The sequence below is a fragment of the Pristiophorus japonicus genome, chromosome 3 (genome assembly GCF_044704955.1).
Source record: "Pristiophorus japonicus isolate sPriJap1 chromosome 3, sPriJap1.hap1, whole genome shotgun sequence".
NCBI classification, from domain to species: Eukaryota; Metazoa; Chordata; class Chondrichthyes; family Pristiophoridae; genus Pristiophorus; species Pristiophorus japonicus.
Genome location: NC_091979.1, coordinates 242,619,301 through 242,638,029, shown reverse-complemented (window position 1 = coordinate 242,638,029; position 18,729 = coordinate 242,619,301). Strand labels below are relative to the sequence as shown.

Sequence of the window (18,729 nt, the reverse complement as noted above, 5' to 3'; positions counted from 1 at the left end):
CCAGCAATGCCCTCACCCCGATAATTATTTTGAAAAACGAGCTATTTTCTGCGCTGAGTTCTAACCACCCCCCCAACCCCACCCTTGAGTCTCCCCAGTAAATGAATTTAAAGTATAACGTGCTCTCTTTTGAAACGAACGCCACTGCACCGGCACATATAATACAGCATGACGCAAAACGCAAAATAAAGTTTATGTATGCAGGTACTTTGCTTTATAGGAAATCAGAGCAACACTATACATGGAATGCAACAAGAGCACTAGATGCAGAATAAAACTCTCTGCACTCTGCCCCAACAATGTGGTTTAAAACTATACTGCTGCAGTGTATTCCCACACAGCAGCAGTATGACACTGACCTTAACTTTGGCCTAAGTGAGGTGCCAACTTATGGGTAGTTTAATTGACTGGATTGAGACTACCCAAACTTATTTCGTGTTACTACCTTTATAAGCATCAAGAGGAAACTTCCCATCCTAGACTGCTAGGATAATTAAGCCCAGGTCCCACAGATGAAAGGACAGTGATATATCCCATTCCGCTATCTAACTTGTATTCAGATATTCATTGATATGAACAAGAATTCTGTTGGATCAACAATAAGTACTCTTGGTAGTACTTGACACGTGTACTTCAGTAGTGGCTACATCTATAATAAAAGTCTGGAAAAACATTTTCACAGCATTTTTGTGACAAGTAACTTGCATAACAGTCACTGTACTTGAGAGTAATTCATTGTTTGAATCGTTTTGACATAGTTCAACATAAGGTGCTGTATAAATGCATTTATTGTAAGTTTTACTGTACTGATGTTTGACATACAGTTTCAATTGTGTGACTAGGTCTGGTAATGCACACTGCTCCCACCTAAAATGAAATTGTGTTTAAACAATATAGTTTGACTTTTTTCAAATAACGGTTTCGTGTTGTTTAAACCTGTAGGACAGTGTAATCATTTTTATAATAGGAGCTATTTTTATACAAAATCTCGCACCCTTTCCTTTATCTGGACTATTTAAATGGTTCTTTGACGTGTTTAATTTTCACATTTCTTTAAAACTTACCTTTTGCATGACTGTTCAGCTAACTTAAGACAAGAGTAGTTGAGTTAAGCAAACCAAGAAAGTTCCAGGTTTGATCACTGGCCTGTTCTGATTAAGCTAATTGCAGTTAGTGATGATATACATGCCATAAATGACCTCCTTGCCCTGGGCTAAGGAAAGAAACATTGGCTTGGGTTCCCACAGAAATCATTATCCAGCAGCAACAACTGCTGCGTGTGTGTCTGTGTCTCCACACATGTGGACGTCAAGTGGGGACAGCGACTGACTTTGCTGTGACACCGTCGCAGTCGAATAATCTACCAACACACCTTGTCTCTTTATAGAAAAGCATGGGCATTTGGGGTAGGTACTGGAGGATAATTGACCTCTGTGGCTCCATATTTAGAATTCAGCAGAGGAGGGCAAAAGGATTAATTAGGAGGGCGAAAATAGAGTATGAGAGTAAGCTTGTAGGGAACATAAAAACTGACTGCAAAAGCTTCTATAGATATGCGAAGAGAAAAAGATTAGTGAAGACAAATGTAGGTCCTTTGCAGTCACAATCAAATGAATTTATAATGGGGAACAAAGAAATGGCAGACCAATTGAACAAATACTTTGGTTCTGTCTTCACTAAGGAAAACATCAATAACCTTCCAGAAATATTAGGGGACCCCAAGGGTCTAGCGAGAAGGTTCAGTGCTGGGACCCCAGCTATTTACAATATACATTAATGATTTAGACGAAGGAATTGAATGTAATATCTCCAAGTTTGCAGATGACACTAAGCTGGGTGGCAGTGTGAGCTGTGAGGAGGATGCTAAGAGGTTGCAGGGTGACTTGGGACAGGTTAGGTGAGTGGGCAAATGCATGGCAGATGCAGTATAATGTAGATAAATGTGAGGTTATCCACTTTGGTGGCAAAAATAAGAAGGGAGAATATTATCTGAATGGTGACAGATTAGGAAAAGGGGACGTGCAACGAGACCTGGGTGTCATGGTACATCAGTCATCAAAGTTGGCATGCAGGTACAGGCAGGTGGTGAAGAAGGTAAATGGCATGTTGGCCTTCATAGCGAGAGGATTTGAGTATAGGAGCAGGGAGGTCTTACTGCAGTTGTACAGGGCCTTGGTGAGGCTACACATTGAATATTGTGTACAGTTTTGGTCTCCTACTCTGAGGAAGGTCTTTCTTGCTGTTGAGGGAGTGCAGCGAAGGTTCACCAGACTGATTCCCAGGATGGCAGGACTGACATATGAAGAAAGACTGGATCGACTAGGCTTATAGTCAGTGAGAGGGGATCTCATAGAAACATATAAAATTCTGGACAGGATTGGGGAGGTTAGATGCAGGAAGAATGTTCCCGATGTTGAGGAAGTCCAAAACCAGGGGTCACAGTCTAAGGATAAGGGGTAAGGTATTTCGGACCGAGATGAAGAGAAACTTCTTCACTCAGAATTGTGAGCCTGTGGAATTCTCTACCACAAAGTTGTTGAGGCCAGTTTGTTAGATATATTCAAAAGGGAGTTAGATGTGGCCCTTGCGGCTAAAGGGATCAAGAGGTATGGAATGAAAGCAGGAATGGGGTACTGAAGTTGCATGATCAGCCATGATCATATTGAATGGTGGTGCAGGTTTGAAGGGCCGAATGGCCTACTCCTGCACCTATTTTCTATGTTTCTATATGCTGCAAGGAATTTGAAATGTTCACAAGAAGAGAACATTGACAAAAAAAAGTAAGGAACAGAATCGTAGAATAGTACAGCTCAAAAGGAGGGATTTAGCCCTTCAAGTCTGTGCCGACTTTTGGAGCAATTCAATTTACCCACTTCCCCACTTTTTCCTCATAACCCAACATTTTTTGTTCCTTGTCATTGAGAAAATGCTGGAGTCCATCATTAAGGAAGTAGTAGCAGGACATTTAGAAAACCATAGTGCAATCAAGTAGAGTCAGCATTGTTTTATGAAAGGGAAATCATGTTTGACAAATTTGCTGGAGTTCTTTGAGGATGTAATGAGCAGGGTGGATAAAGGGGAACCAGTAGATGTTGTGTATTTGGATTTCCATAAAGCATTCGATAAGATGCACAAGATAAGAGCTCACGGGGTTTGGGGTAATATATTAGTGTGGATAGAGGATTGGCTAACTAACAGAAAACAGAAAGTCGGGATAAATGGGTAATTTTCAGGTTGGCAAACTGTAACTAGTGAGCCGCAGGAATCAGTGATGGGACCTGAACTATTTACAATTTATATTTATGACCTGAATGAAGGGACCGAGTGTAATGTAGCCAAATTTGCTGATACAAAGATAGGTAGGAAAGCAAATTGTGAGGAGGACACAAATAACCTATAGATATAGATAAGCTCAGTGAGCAAACATTTGGCAGATGGACTAAAATGTGAGGTTATTCACTTTGGTAGGAAATATAAAAAAACAAATTTTATTTAAATGGGGAGCGATTACAAAATGCTGTAGTACAGAGGGATCTGGGGGTTCTAGTACATGGAATGCAAAAAGTTAGCATGCAGGTACAACAAGTAATTAGGAAGGCAAATGGAATGTTGGCCTTTAATGCCAGGGGGATGGAGTATAAAAGTAGGGAAGTCCTGCTCCACTGTACAGGGTATTTGTAAGACTATACCTGGAATATTGTGTACAGTTTTGGTCTCCTTATTTAAGGAAGGATATACTTGCATTGGAGGCAGTTCAGAGAAGGTTCATGAGGTTGATTCCTGAGATGAAGGGTTGCCCTATGAAGAAAGGTTGGGCCTATACTCATTGGAGTTTAGAAGAATCTTATTGAAATGTAGAAGGATAGATGCAGAGAGGATCTATGGGTTATGCTTTATTTCCTCATGGGGGAATCTAGAACTGGGGGCATAGTTTCAGAATAAGGTGTCGCTCATTTAAAACAGAATTTCTTCTCTAAGGGTCGGGAACCTTTGGAATTCTCTACCCCAGAGAGCTGTGGACGCTGTGTCTTTGAATATATTTAAGGTGGAGTTAGACAGATCTTTGAATGATAAGGGAGTCGAGGGTTATGGGGAGCAGGCAGGGAAGTGGTGTTGAGGCCAGGATCAGATCAGCCATGATCTTATTGAATGGCGGAGCAAGCTCGAGGGGCCAAATGGCCGACTCCTGCTCCTATTTCTTATGTTCAAGTATTTATCCAATTCCCTTTCGAAGGCTACTATTGAATCTGTATCCATCACCCTATCGGGCACCGCATTGCAAATCATAACCACTCATTGCGTAAAAAGATTTTTCCTCATGTCGCCTCTGGTTCTTTTGTCCCCTCTCGTTATTATCCCTTCAGCTATTGGAAACAGTTTCTCTTTATTTACTCTATCTAAACCCTTCATGATGTTAAATACCTTTATAAAATCTCCTCTTAGCCTTCGCTGCTCCAAGGAGAACAACCGCAGCTTCTCCAGTCTATCCTTGTAACTGTAATCCCTCATCCTGGAACCATTGTAGTAAATCTCTTTGTATCCTCTCCAAAGCCTTCACTTCCTTTCTAAAGTGTGGTGCCTAGAATTGGACACAACACTCCAGCTGGGGCTGAACTAGTGTTTTATATAGGTTTAGCATAACTTCCTGGCTTCTGTACTCTATGTCACTATTTATAAAGCCCAATGTCCCATATGCTTTATTTTAACTGCTTTGTTAACCTGTCCTGCCACCTTCAAAGATTTGTGCACAAGAAACCTCAGGTCTCTCTGTTCTTGCACTCCTTTTAAAATTTATCATGTATTGTCTCTCATTCTTCCTGCCAAATCTATCACCTTACACTTCCCTGCATTGAGTTTCATCTGCCATGAGTCCACCCAATCCACCGGCCTGTCTGTCTTTTTGAAGACTATTACTATCTTCCTCACTTTTGTGGCAACTCTTAATTGAGTGGAATAAACATTCTATTTATTGGGGTTTACAGGAAAAGGCGTTGGTCATTGTGTTAGATGTCATCACGTCTCCTATTGGCTACAGCAGCAGAATCATTTTTAATTTGAATAAAAGCAATGACCTTCAAACTGCCATCAAACTTTCCCCAGCAGGAAATAAGATAATATTTTGAGAGCAAACGTTTATTGATTGGGTTGCCTGATTCTCTACCCCCATGAGAATTAGAGTTCTCAAAAAGTAGTATTTGTGTAGCAGGTTCTTAAATTTAAGGTACCGGAACTTAATTTTTTCCCAACAGATCAGTTTGAAGGCGCTATTTTTGTCCCACCTCTAACTTGTGTAACACTCATTGTTGATTGTAATAGAAGGCTTGGGTTGCTTGACATTACAATTGTAATATATTGATATTTGTGTTAATGATTTCAGAGGTGGAGCCATTCAGCCCAACACAGATGTCAGAGAAGATCTTACTGAGGCTACTCAAACATCCTAATGTTATTCAGGAAATGAAGTTTGATGAGAGAAATAAAAAAGTTCCAGAACATTACCTCTTCCATCGGAACAAACCTGTAGACTATTTTATCCTAGTTTTACAGGTTGGTGTGTTTAGCCCTAATAATACTGTAGGACCATCTGGTTCCAAGACATCTATTTGTACAGTTTGCAGATGATGCGTTAAATGTGGCTGTATTTATTTGTAAAGTATGTATTGCTGGAGGACCGCATTTTCTTAAAATACACATTTTCATTGTTTTGGTGGGTAACATTGTGTAGCACTTTGTTACATTGAGATGTACGGAATTACAATATAGCAGCTTAGAATTTTGGTCTGCCTTGGGGTCAAAGTCATAAAATCAATAATGCCTTCTGACCCAAGTCAATGCACTATTTTCATATTAATGGGAACAAGAGACTCTATTGTTACGAATTGTTTAAGAAGAGAATTCACAAATTTATATATTAGCATAAATGGACATCACTTTGAGGGGAGAATTTTTCGGGGGGTCAGCGGGCGTGTTCGGTGGCGGGTCGGGTGGGAAAATGTTCTTTTTGACAGTGGGTTGAGACCCTGCTGTCAGCCTGTCGCCATGCGCCTTTCCCAGATTTCAGGTCTGTCAGCACTGAACAGACCTGACGCACAACAATGGGGAAGGTAATTCAGGTCATTATGACCTTATTAACAGCCCATTAAGAAGTATTTTGAGCTCGCCGTTACATTTTACGAGGCCGGGGATCACGTCGAGTAAGCAGGTCGGGAGATGTGTGCCAATGGAATCATCTCATTACTTGACAGCTGCAAATGTGCTATAAAAGCTCCCATCTCACAGCTGTTCACTTCCAGGCTCAGAAGCTGTTGCTTACTGCATTTGGCAGACAGATTGAGCTTTATGCAGGTTGCAAGTGTTTGGCGTAAACACTCTATCCGCTGTTAACTCATTGGAACAACTTCTCTAATTGAAAGATAGCTTCTGTCATCTCAAGTTCACCTGCCATCTATTACATTGGTGCCCTTGAAACTATCTCACCTTGGTCCTCAGAATCTTACCATGATCAGTCCCAACACCAGCAGCACCATGCACACAAGCAGCACCAACACCAACCTTCTCCGCAATCAACTGATGCTGCACAGGACAGAGGGCATCAGCACCCGACCACATTGCTGCCAGGGATGGCCTCATCATGGCCAGATTTACTTCACTTGATGCAGTACACCCTGGCTGCCATGTAATGTGCCAGTTTGGCACCACCCTACACCAATACCATAATTCAGCCCTATAATGCCCAAGTAATTTCCTTTTAACATTCATTGCCATTGCGGGGGGGCACCATTATGTCTCACCATTCACTGCAACTCACTAAGCCACTTCCAAAGGTGCACACAGATCTGTCCAAGAACGCAAAGTGTTCAAATAAAGGTTTAAATGTTTGACACCACATTAACTCTACATGAACATTGGCTAAAATGCCCAAGTGCCTACCCTTGTGTGTTGTTAGTTGATATGATTGGACAAGGATGAGTGTGAGTGGTGGCTAGTGAGATGGGGAAGTGCTAATGTAGTTAGAGGGGAATGGGAGGAGGTGCATGGTAAGTTTGTTAGAGTTAAGGATGTGCAAGAGTAGGGTAGGGAAGGCAGAGTGATGGGGATTTGATGAGTGGCACAGCAGGATGAGGTTGAGTGTGGCTTTGAAGTAACGTTTTGTGATCTACTGAGATCATTGAAAGGTTTGCACCACTACAGCCTGGTCCTGACGACATTCCTGCTTGAGTCTTCCTGTACATTGTGCAACCAGACTGCGTTGGTCTCCTGGGGAACTCTCTTCCACCCATTGGAAGGCAAGGGAAGAGAACCTCCCTGTGTACTGTGTCGCCATCATGGGAGAGCCTGGATGCAGCCATGCACCTCTGTGCAGTGCTTGTTAGTGTTTATACCACTTCAGTGCTGTAGAACACTGACAGCACAACTGTCAAACAAAATTTGGACATGGTCCCTTTAAGGAAACCGGCTGATGACGTGTCATCAAATGACATAATCAGACCCGCCTCCTTTTAATTGGCCGGCAAACATGTTGGGACGGGCTCAACAAGCCCAATCGGGATAAAATCATTTTGGACAACTGGCTGGAGACAGCAGTGGGGTCGGGACCCGCCATCGACTTTGCCTGCCATGGACCCGCTGAGGTTGGGGAAATCGCGGCCTGAGTTATTGGGGTTTAGATCATAGAATCATACAGCACAGAAGGAGGCTATTCGGCCCATCGTGTCAGTGCCAGCTCTTCGGTAAAGCAATCCAATGAGTCCCACTCCCCCCTCCCCCAGCTCTTTCCCCATAGCCCTGACTTTTTTTTTTCTCCCAAGTATTTATCCAATTTCTTTTTGAATGTAACTATTGAATCAGCTTCCACAACCCTTTCAGGCAGTGCATTCCAGATCACAACAACAACAACTTGTATTTATATAGCACCTTTACTGTAGTAAAACATCCCAAGGAGCTTCACAACAACTCGCGTGTGAAAAAAATGTTCCCCCTTGTCTCATCTGGTTCTTTTGCCAATCACCTTAAATCTGTGTCCACTGGTTGCTGTTGTAAACGGCTGTCTTGCTCTTTTCACTTCGTTGCTTTTAATGTCGAATTACCCATACACACTCGATTGTAGTAAAGGCAGGATTGGGTCTTTTATTTAAACATTCATACTAAACAAACCAAGTATGAAAGTTACTGTGAACACTTCACAAAGGCAGCTTGCTTCGATTTCCGTGGCTGTTTGAACGTCCAGTGTCTCTACAGTCCATAAGAGTCTGTGTGACAAAAGCCAGTTCCATTTTTTATATCTAAAAAGCCTTTGAACTTTTATTCTTTGCATTTAGATAATCATGACTAACTGCTTTCTGAATCGTTTAACATACAGACTATTATTCCCACCGTAACAAGGTACTCAAATACTTGGAATTGCTGATTTAACCTACAGATGTCATTCAATAGAAACAAAGGTACAATCAAATATTTAACATACAGAATTGTTTCCTCGCATAGTAACAAAGTTACACTCAAATACTTAACATACAGACATCATCAAATCGTTTAGTCATGAATTTCCATTATTCTTAACATCGTTTAGTTCCAAGGTACACAAATATTTAACATCCAGACAATGACCAGTTACTCATTTTAATGGCTGGAAGGCACCACATTGTCTAGCAGTCTCTTTTCGATCCAAACTTCCAATCTTCCTGTTTTCTTAATCCAAACTTCAGACGTGTGCTGAAGCAAAAAGTTCAGAAATGGGGGACTGTGCTCCCACAGTTGCCGACCCTTCTGCCACTGGAAACCGATTCTCCTTATTTACTCTATCTAAACCATTCATGGTTTTGAACACCTCTATCACATCTCTTAGACTTCTCTGCTCCAAGGAAAACAACCTCATCCTCTCAAGGCTCACCACATAACTGAAATCCCGCATTCTTGGTACCTTTCTCATGAATCTCTTCTGCACCATCTCTTAACCCTTAATATCTTCCTACAGTTTGGTGCCCAGAATGGAACATAAGGCTCCAGCGAAGCCTAACCAATGTCTTATAAAGGTTTAGCATAACTTCCTTGTTTTTGTACACTCTTCCTCTATTAATAAAGCCAAGAATCCCATATGCGTTTTGAACTGTCTTCTCAACCTGTCCTGCCACCTTTAGATTAGTGTACATACACCCCTAGGTTCCTGCACCCTCTTTAAAATTGTATCATTTCGTTTATATTGCCTTTCTTCATTCTTGCTACCAAAATGCATCATTTCACACTTCTCTGCATTAAATTTCATCTGCCATGTGTCTTCTCATTTCATCAGTCTGTCTCTGTCCTCCTGAAGTCTGTTACTATCCCCCTCCTTGTTTATTAAATTCCTGAGTTTCATATCATCTGCAAACTTTGAAATTATGCCCTGTATGTCCAGATCATTAATATACAGGTTTGACCTCCCAAATCCGCCAACCTCGGGACCGAGGCCAAGCCGGGTTTTGTGTTTTTCCGGACTTCGGAAAGTCTTTCTGATGTCACGAATCCTGAAACACCCGAGCCCAGGTTCGGGTATTTCCGGATTTCAGAATGTCAAAAGGGCGGGGAGGGGGCGATGCTCGCCGAGGAGCTGTTCGGGACGCCAGCCCCGTCGATGAGGTCGTCGGGCGGGGCCCCACCACCGAGGACCTGATCGGGCGGGTCCCCACTGCCGAGGACCTGATCAGGCAGGGCCCCGCCGCTGAGGAAATGTTTGAGTGGGGCTCCAGTGGAGGAGTTCCTTGTCTGGCCCGAGGTAAGTGGGGTCGTGCAGCTTGAGGGTAAAGGGGAGGGAGAGGGGCCGGGGTGAAGTCAGGCCAGGGCGGAGTCGGTTCGCCGAGGCAGGGGGAGTCCGGATATCGGAACATTTTCCGGTTTCTGGACGACCCCGCCACAGATTGGCCGGTGTCCAGATTCCGCAACATTCTGGATTCCGGATTTTGGAGGTCGAACCTGTATATCAAAAAGAGCAGTGGTCCTAATATCGACCTCTGGAGAGCATAAGAACATAAGAAATAGGAGCAGGAGTAGGCCATACGGCTCCTCGAGCCTGCTCTGCCATTTAATACGATCATGGCTGATCCGATCATGGACTCGGGTCCACTTCCCTGCCCGCTCTCCATAACCCCTTATTCCCTTATTGTTTAAGAAACTGTCTGAATAAATCTAAGACAGAAATAATGTCCCAGCTTCCACAGCTCTCTGAGGCAGCGAATTCCACAGATCCACAACCCTCAGAAGAAATTTCTCCTCATCACAGTTTTAAAAGGGCGGCCCCTGATTCTAAGATTATGCCTTCTAGTTCTAGTCTCCCCTATCAGTGTAAACATCCTCTTTGTATCCACCTTGTCAAGCCCCCTCATAATCTTATACGTTTCGATAAGATCACCTCTCATTCTTCTGAATTCCAATGAGTAGAGGCCTGACCTCCTCAACCTTTCCTCATAAGTCAACCCCCTCATCCCCGGAATCAACCTAGTGAACCTTCTCTGAACTGCCTCCAAAGCAAGTATATCCTTTCGTAAATATGGAAAACAAAACCGCACGCAGTATTCCAGGTGTGACCTCACCAATATCCTGTACAACTGTAGCAAGACTTACCTGCTTTTATACTCCATCTCCTTTGCAATAAAGGCCAAGATACCATTGGCCTTCCTGATCACTTGCTGTACCTGCATACTAACCTTTTGTGTTTCATGCACAAGTACCCCCAGGTCCCGCTGTACTGCAGCACTTTGCAATCTTTCTCCATTTAAATAATAACTTGCTCTTTGATTTTTTTCTACCAAAGTGCATGACCTCGCACTTTCCAACATTGTACTCCATCTGCCAAATTGTTGCCCACTCACTTAGCCTGTCTTTGTCCTTTTGCAGATTTTCTGTGTCCTCCTCACTCATTGCTTTTCCTCCCATCTTTGTATCATCAGCAAACTTGGCTACGTTACACTCCAATCGTTATACATTGGAAATAGTTGGGGCCCCAGCACTGATCCCTGCGGCACCCCACTGATTACTGATTGCCAACCCGAGAATGAACCATTTAACCCTACTCTCTGTTTTCTGTTCATTAGCCAATCCTCTATCCATGCTAATATATCACCCCCAACCCCATGACACCACTGTACATCCCTCCAGTCTGGAAAACAACCATTCACCGTAACGCTCTGCTTCCTGTCACTTAATACTAATAACTTTTTTATTTTTATAGCGCCTTTAATGTAGTAAAACATCCCAAGGCATTTCACAACAGTGTTACAAGACAAAACAGATAAATTTTGACTCCAAGCCACAAAAGAAGAAATTTAGACAGATGACCAAAAGCTTGTTTAAAGAGATAGGTTTTAAGGAGCGTCTTAAAGGCGGATAGAGAGGCGGAGAAGTTTAGGGAAGGAGTTCCAGAGCTTGGGCCCAGGCAGCTGAAGCCATGGCCACCGATGGTTGAGCAGTTATAATGAGGGATGTTCAAGAGGCTAGAATTTGAGGAGCGCGGACATCTTGTGAGGTTGAGGCTGAAAAAGATTAGAGATAGGGAGGGGCAAGGCCATGGAGTGATTTATAAACAAGGATGAGAATTTTGAAATCGAGGCGTTGTTTAACCGGGAGCCAATGTGGGTCAGAAAGCACAGGGGTGATGGGTGATCGTGGCATGGTGCAAGTTAGGACACGGGCTGCTGAGTTTTGGATGACCTCACGTTTACGTAGTGTAGAATGTGGGAGGCCAGCCAGGAGTGAGTTGGAATAGTCAAGTGTTCAAGAGGTAACAAAGGCATGAATGAGGGTTTCAGCAGCAGAGAGCTGAGGCAGGGGCAGAGGCGGGCAATGTTACGGAGGTGGAAAAAAGCGGTTTTAGTTATGCCGCAGATATGTGGCTGGAAACTCATATCCGGGTCAAATATGACATCTAGGTTGCGAACAGCCTTGTTCACCCTTGATTGATGCTAGGGAGAGGGATAAAGTCAGTGGTTAGGGAACGCAGTTTCTGGCGGGGACCAAAGATAATGACTTCTGTCTTCCCAATATTTAATTGGAGAAAATTTCTGCTCATCCAGAACTGAATGTTGGACAAGCAATCTGACAATTTAGATACCAAGCAGGGGTCGAGAGAAGTTGTGGAGAGGTAGAGCTGAGTGTCGTCATGTGGAAACTGATTCCGTGTTTTCAGATGATATCGCCAAGGGGCAGCATATGGATGAGAAATAAGAGGGGGCCAAAGACAGATCCTTGGGGGACACCAGAGGTAACGATGCAGGAATGGGAAGAGAAGCCATTGCAGGAGATTTTCTGGCTACGATTAGATAAGAACTTGGCCAATTACCTATCCACACTGCCACTGGCTCTTTAATCACATGGGCTTCAATTTTGCTAACAAGTCTAGATGTTGAACATAATTTGCTCAAGGCTTCTGAGTACATCTGGATTCCTATTTTGAATAACCAGCTTCTAATTCACTAATGCGCTATTTCCTCTTATGTAATATTTAACACAAAATATTTTTGTAGTCAACTGGAGCTTATTCTTCTGTAAAGCAACAGTAAAAGGTGCAATAATTGCCTTTAGTATGAAGATTTCAGTGTCCTCTCAGTAATGAACGTATGTGTCAGTTTCCCTATTATTTGCTGCATTCCCTGACAGAGTAGGATGCTAACCAGATTCCATATTTGGCTTTGCAGATGCCTGAATTTATATTCTCTAAAGCTTGCAGTACTGTTGTCAAGAATACTGCCCATATACACCAATGAATATCTGTGGAGAGAGAAACAAGAGTTAACATTTCAGGTTGATGACCTTTCATCAGAACTAGAAAAAGTTAGAGGTGCAACAGGCTTTAAGCAAGTGCAGAGACTGGGAAAGTGGGAGGGGAGGAAAGACCAAAGGGAAGGTCATTAGAAACTTGGTTTACTGTAGGTAATACAGAGACTTAACAAAAAAAACTAGAGCGCTAGATGTCTTGTATTCAACCAGCATTGTAACCCATGTATAATCTGACCTAAGTTGTACACTGTGAGAACAATGATCACTAGGTGGGAGACACTCCTAACCTGGACCTTCAGGTATAAAAGGGGAAGCTCCACCCACCTTCATCACTTGAGTGCTAAGGAATAAAGGACAGGTCACCGACTGACCTCTCAAGCATGGGCCTCGTGTGCATTTATACTGTATAGTAAGGACGTATATGGACGTAATGGCCAATAGTGTATTTAATTTAAAGTGGGACATTGCATTGTACATGGGTATAATTAATTTTAAAATCCCTCTAATGTACCATTTTATGTTTAGTTGAAGTAATCCTTTTACTGAATGAGGAGCTAATCTTGATGATAAATTATTTTAAATTGATGCAGGAATAGCATTTTTGCATTTTAAAAATTCACCTCACTACCAGAATTAGTGTTTGAAGCAGAGATCATGAAAACATTTTAAAATAGATGATTGAAGGAAAGGGGGATAAACGGATATGTGAACAGGGCGGACACATGGAATTAGGATTGGTTTGTGCGGAAGATAAACATCGGCATAGAGTAGTTTAGGTCTATTTTTATCTTGTATTTTCTATATAAAAGTTAGGTTATGAAACCTGGTTACTATTGCCCTCCGATTGGCTTCATGAGTTTACAAGCAGCTGTTTGCTTGGACACTTCTCCAGAGAGCAATTGAAAGGACAGGCCGGGTTATCAGTTAAACATTAAAACTTTGTCCCAGATCCCCGACTACCCATGACCAACACCACAGGAGCTATGCTCGTCTTTATAAAAACTTTTTTGACCCAAATAATTAATGGTTAAAATCTGTTGCCCGTTTTCTACTTGCCTCTTGGCACGCACTATCCCTTTTGGCTTTTAAGGTTGCCATTCAGCCAATTGAAAATACAAACTTGGATAGTTAACATTCGCATTGTAATTTTTTTTACACACACCAGAGAAACTCTGCTTCGCGTACACTCATTTCAGATATTACTCCATCCTGGGGAGTTTTTTTTCATATGAGCGCAAGATTCTCCTTGGGTTTTTTTCCCCCTCTTTTGGTAACAAGTGTAGATGATGAGCCAAGGGGATGAACTGCTCCCATGGCCCTGGGAAAATTACCCTGGCCTCCAGGGGTGGCGTATGTTGAGACTCCCACCAAATTATTTTCTTTCCTCTTCCAGAAGCACTTGTTTATGGCCAAGATCTGTGGCTATTAATTTCCTAACTTTTGGCTCACTCGACGTTGTTTGCCATTCTTGCCCTTCATTGTCTTCCTTCTCCAATAAATGACAATTTTATTTATTACCTTCAATGACGAGGAACAAACATGATGGTGCATATTTGTCTCAATGCTGCATTCTGTTTGCATGCCTTCACATTTCCAGAGATACTGATCTGTATTGGTGTGTAAAGTAATGCAGTAGTTTTTGCATTTTAATGGAATCAGCATTATAGTTTTGAAAGGGAACAGGGCTAGACCTGTTGACTTCCTCAGTTCTTCAAACTCAGAAAATAATAAGCTTATGTCTAGGGATTGGAGCCAATTTTTCATAATTTGAAGGACTTTTTTCTATTACTTTGTAACAGCCTGTGTATGTTTACTAAGTTTCCTTCTATATAAATCACCAGTAAAGCTTTTTAATTCATAGGAAAAATGTTTCATAGAAATGCCTTTACATTGTTTCAGAATTCTAAAGTTTGAGGTGAAGTGCTTCTTAGATTAGTTGAATTTTAGTCAGATAGCATGTTTTAGTTTACTTTAATGAATATTCGTACTGTGAAGAAATAAACCCATGTGTTTATTGAATGATGGTTTAATGATGGCAATTGCTTTGTGTAACTAGGGGAAAGTGGAGGTGGAAGCTGGAAAAGAAGTAATGAAGTTTGAAGCGGGTGCTTTCTCTTATTATGGCATGATGGCCCTCACATCTTCTCCAGGTATTAATCGTAATTAGTTAAAGAGCTGGAACAGTTGTAGCGATCAATGTATTCTGTGAAAGTAAAATAATTGGTAAAGTTTTTGAAGCCAAATTATTATTTAGTCAGTGCTCTGAGACTTAGATTTTAATGCTGTAAGTTAATCCTCTTATAACCCATAGCTCTAATGGGTACCAAATGATTGATTCGACTACTAAACTTGGCTACTAGACATACTTTCATTCTGAGTATATGTGCATATATATATCTGTGCGGCAATTAGTTCCTGTAACATTGCCTCATTTGTTGAGAGCACCCCTAGTGTTTTAAAACTGCATATTCTCCAACTTACTGAATTAAACCAAAGGAGATCTGCTCATCTTTAAGATAGTAAATTTAATATGTATGTTGTGCATTCCTGAGTTGGGCAACCCCCCCCCCTGCAGATACATCCTTCTGCCACCAGATGGAGCTCCTTAAGCTCGCGAAGCTGCAGATCCCCATCTTATAAACACAGCATCACGAATGCACTTTCAGAATTTTGCTTATTCTGAATTTCTGTAGGAAATCTACTTGTGTGTGTGTGATGCGCATAGATATAATTTCTATGATAGTGAAAGCCAGGTTTGCATTTCAAAAGATATATACCTTAATTAAAATAATTAAACCTCAATGTTCAGAATCTGAGCAGCCTATATTGAAACACTTTTACTTGTGTTTTTTTTTAAATGCTTTTCAAAATAAACCTGTTGAAAATTGTAATTTTACTTCAACAGTAATTTCAAGTATAAAAGCACGAAGTTCATTTGCAGCTTGCTCGGGAGTTCGCTGTTGAGAAATGTGTAGATTGAAGGGTCAAGTATGGTGATTCGGGTAGAAATGGGAACGGAAATTGATCAGGTGAAGGGCTGAAAGAGGGTCACGTTAAAAGGGAAAACATTGAGGTATAATAAATGGATCAAATAAAGCATGGAATGGCTTAAAATATTGGCCCATCTAACCTGCAGACCATGTGCAATCTATCGTATCATGGATTCAACTTCACCCATTTAATCCGAGTGAGAGCTCTGCTTAAATACTGCCTGACCAAAGGCCATCAGGATAAACTCCTACCAAAGCTGCAGTTTAAGGTTATGTGGATGTAACACAACTCTCGTCCGATTGCCTCAATATCTTCATGAAAAAAAACACACTAACTACCCCTGCTTGCTTGTAAGCTCATCGTTAAAAGTAGAAAATTACTTGAAATTAAACAAAAATTGATAAATGGAAAAAAAAATCAGATTAGGAACTAACACTGGAATTTTTTTTTTAAAGTGACTTGATAAGTTGCAAAAAATGTTTTTTCAGGTTGAAGGTAAGCTAGTGCTCTACCAGCATGTATTTAGTTTTACAGTACTGTGTTGATTTGAGTCTATATTTAATATTGCAGTGATAAATTGTGGTTAGATTTCCCATTTGGTGCAAAGGACTTCAATTTTTTTTTTAAACACTTATCTGATTTATTTTCCTCCCAATCCTCTCTTCTGGTATAAAAGATTTGCTTTAGGAAATGAAGAATCCACACCTTTTCAGTGATATTCTTAACTATTCTTTCCCTGTTTAAGTATTACTTGACTTAAACCAGTCTTGACTCATCAAATTTCTCTTCATTTGGGGGATCTGACTAATGGCACAGGAAGAGTTCAAGTTTACAGCTGACACAAGATAGGACTGAAAGTAAAATCTGATATAAAAGCAAATTGGACTCTAAAAGACGGCACTATATTGATGCTGATACTATTTGCACTGCTGAGATAATCCAACCCTGTTTTAATATCTAAAATGTGAAATTTAGATGTAATTGGAGATTTGTAATTTTTTTTCTGTTTCAGCTTTTAAGATACATGAATTGGGAGTTTATGGCTCTTTGAGCATTGAATTTGACAGCCCTCTAGTGGATATTTTGAGGATAGAAAGGCAGTGGCCTTTTTTCTCCCTTTGAGTCTTCAGTAATAAAACCACAAGATCTTTCGGATAAGGAAAGTAATTTGGCTCATCCTAATTCATCCATGCAGAACAATCCTACACTTTTTCTTTTGTATGTGCAATTCCTTATACGTGCATGTAATACATTCCTTCTGCTATTGTTTGACCCACTCAAATATTTTGTTTAGCTCATTGTCATTTCCGAGCTGCCTGTTTCGATTCCACTGCCCCTCCTAATTTGGTATCATCTGCAAATTTGGCACATTTGCATTGCATTTCAGAGTCCAAGTCATTGTAAATTTGAATCAATGGTCTGAATACTGAACCCTGAGGAATGCCATTCAGTACTTTCCCCTCCCCAACCTGACATTGCCCCTTTAATCAGTGACCATTGTTTTCTACCCTTAAACCAATTTCTTATCCAAACTCAAGTTTTGCTCTTAATCCCCACAGCTTTGGTCTTAATTAATCTTTTGTGTGGAACTTTATCAAATGTCTTCAAGTCTAAGGACATGGAATCATAAGCTTTACCCAGATGACTGTTGGCCAGGCAGGATCTTCCATATCTCAAATCTTATTGACCATACTTTACTAGGTTTTTACAGATAATTTTAAAATTTACTCCTGATCAGTTTTATTATTTTACATGGAATTGAAGGGTCTATAGTTAGCTGTGTCTGTTCTGTCATCGTTTTCGAATTAACCTGTTTCCACTGTCTACTGGTACCTCCCCAGTGGCCATTGACTCCCTTGTAATGATTGTCAGTGCCTCACAAATCTCTTCACTGGTCTCAACAATTTAGGCTAAATACCACCTAACTCTGGGGATTATTTGTTTTAGCTTGTTTAGGACTGCTCTTAAGTTGGGTTGAGTTTATTGGATTGTTTTATCCCAGGTTTATACTTTTTCTCCTACTTTGGTGCATGTGGTTTTGTAATTTTCCTTCTATACTTGGTCAGGACTCTGATGTTGCCTGTTTTGTGCCCATGGCGAAATTGAATTTTGCCCCTATTATCCCTTTTTAATTGACTTCGCTAAAGTGAAAGATGGCCTCTTTTTAGTGTGAATTCATAGCTCTACTATACTGTGCTGGTTTTGATTAAAGGCAATTGACTAAAAGGCATGTTAAAGTGCCAATGAAACTTTAAAGGCTTCATGCTCAATCCTATTTTTTTAAATCATGTGGACAATGCTAAGGAAACGATTAAGTGCAAATTAGAGCATTTTAAAACTGCTGACCTATACTCGGGCAATATTTATTAGTGATTACAAATCTGGTCATTTTTAGAAGTCGAGAATTTCAAAAGCCTGTAGAGTGCAATTATTTAAAATAAAACTCTGCCTCAGATTCCTTTTGAAATTTGATAGTTTTCAGTTATATTCAAATTTAAGCAATGATTGCAAAAGATAGAATATTTTTGCACTTCACTGTTACTCCAAGGATTGGCAGATATAAATGATGAAGTCGCGTCATGTTAACAGGTATTTAAGGTGTCTCAATATTCTATTCAGTTTCAGTGTAATATTCCTATGCTATATAATATATATGTTATACATATATATGAAATAACTTGAATTTTAATTGCACCTTTCACAACCTAATTTGCAGCTAATGAATTGTAACCTGTATTTAACAAAGGAGCACCTGTATATTTAATAATGGCAGTAGGCTTGGAAAAATGGTAGACCTTATTGTGGCCTTGTTATTTACCATATCTTGTGGCTAAGGACAAAGAAAATAACCAGGAAAAAAATGAAGCACTGTCGAGAAAAAAAAATGCCTGCTGACAATATTGGGTTTTCACTAGCCAAAAATTGTATTTGAGATTTTTTAATTCTTCCTTTGAATTCTATTGGCTATAATAATAGAGTAAGTTTATGGAA

General features: G+C 40.8%; 1 protein-coding gene across 5 annotated transcripts in view; it reads left to right on the top strand.

The window, feature by feature from the left end:
• The window catches only part of LOC139260198 (metal transporter CNNM2-like), a 214,723-nt gene that overhangs the window by 165,453 nt on the left and 30,541 nt on the right, over positions 1–18,729 (top strand). For all 5 annotated transcript variants that reach the window (XM_070876476.1, XM_070876475.1, XM_070876474.1 and 2 more), the window contains 2 exons: positions 5,378–5,547; positions 14,804–14,897. In XM_070876476.1, the coding sequence (XP_070732577.1) occupies positions 5,378–5,547; positions 14,804–14,897 (264 nt within the window). The remainder of the gene's footprint in view (positions 1–5,377; positions 5,548–14,803; positions 14,898–18,729) is intronic.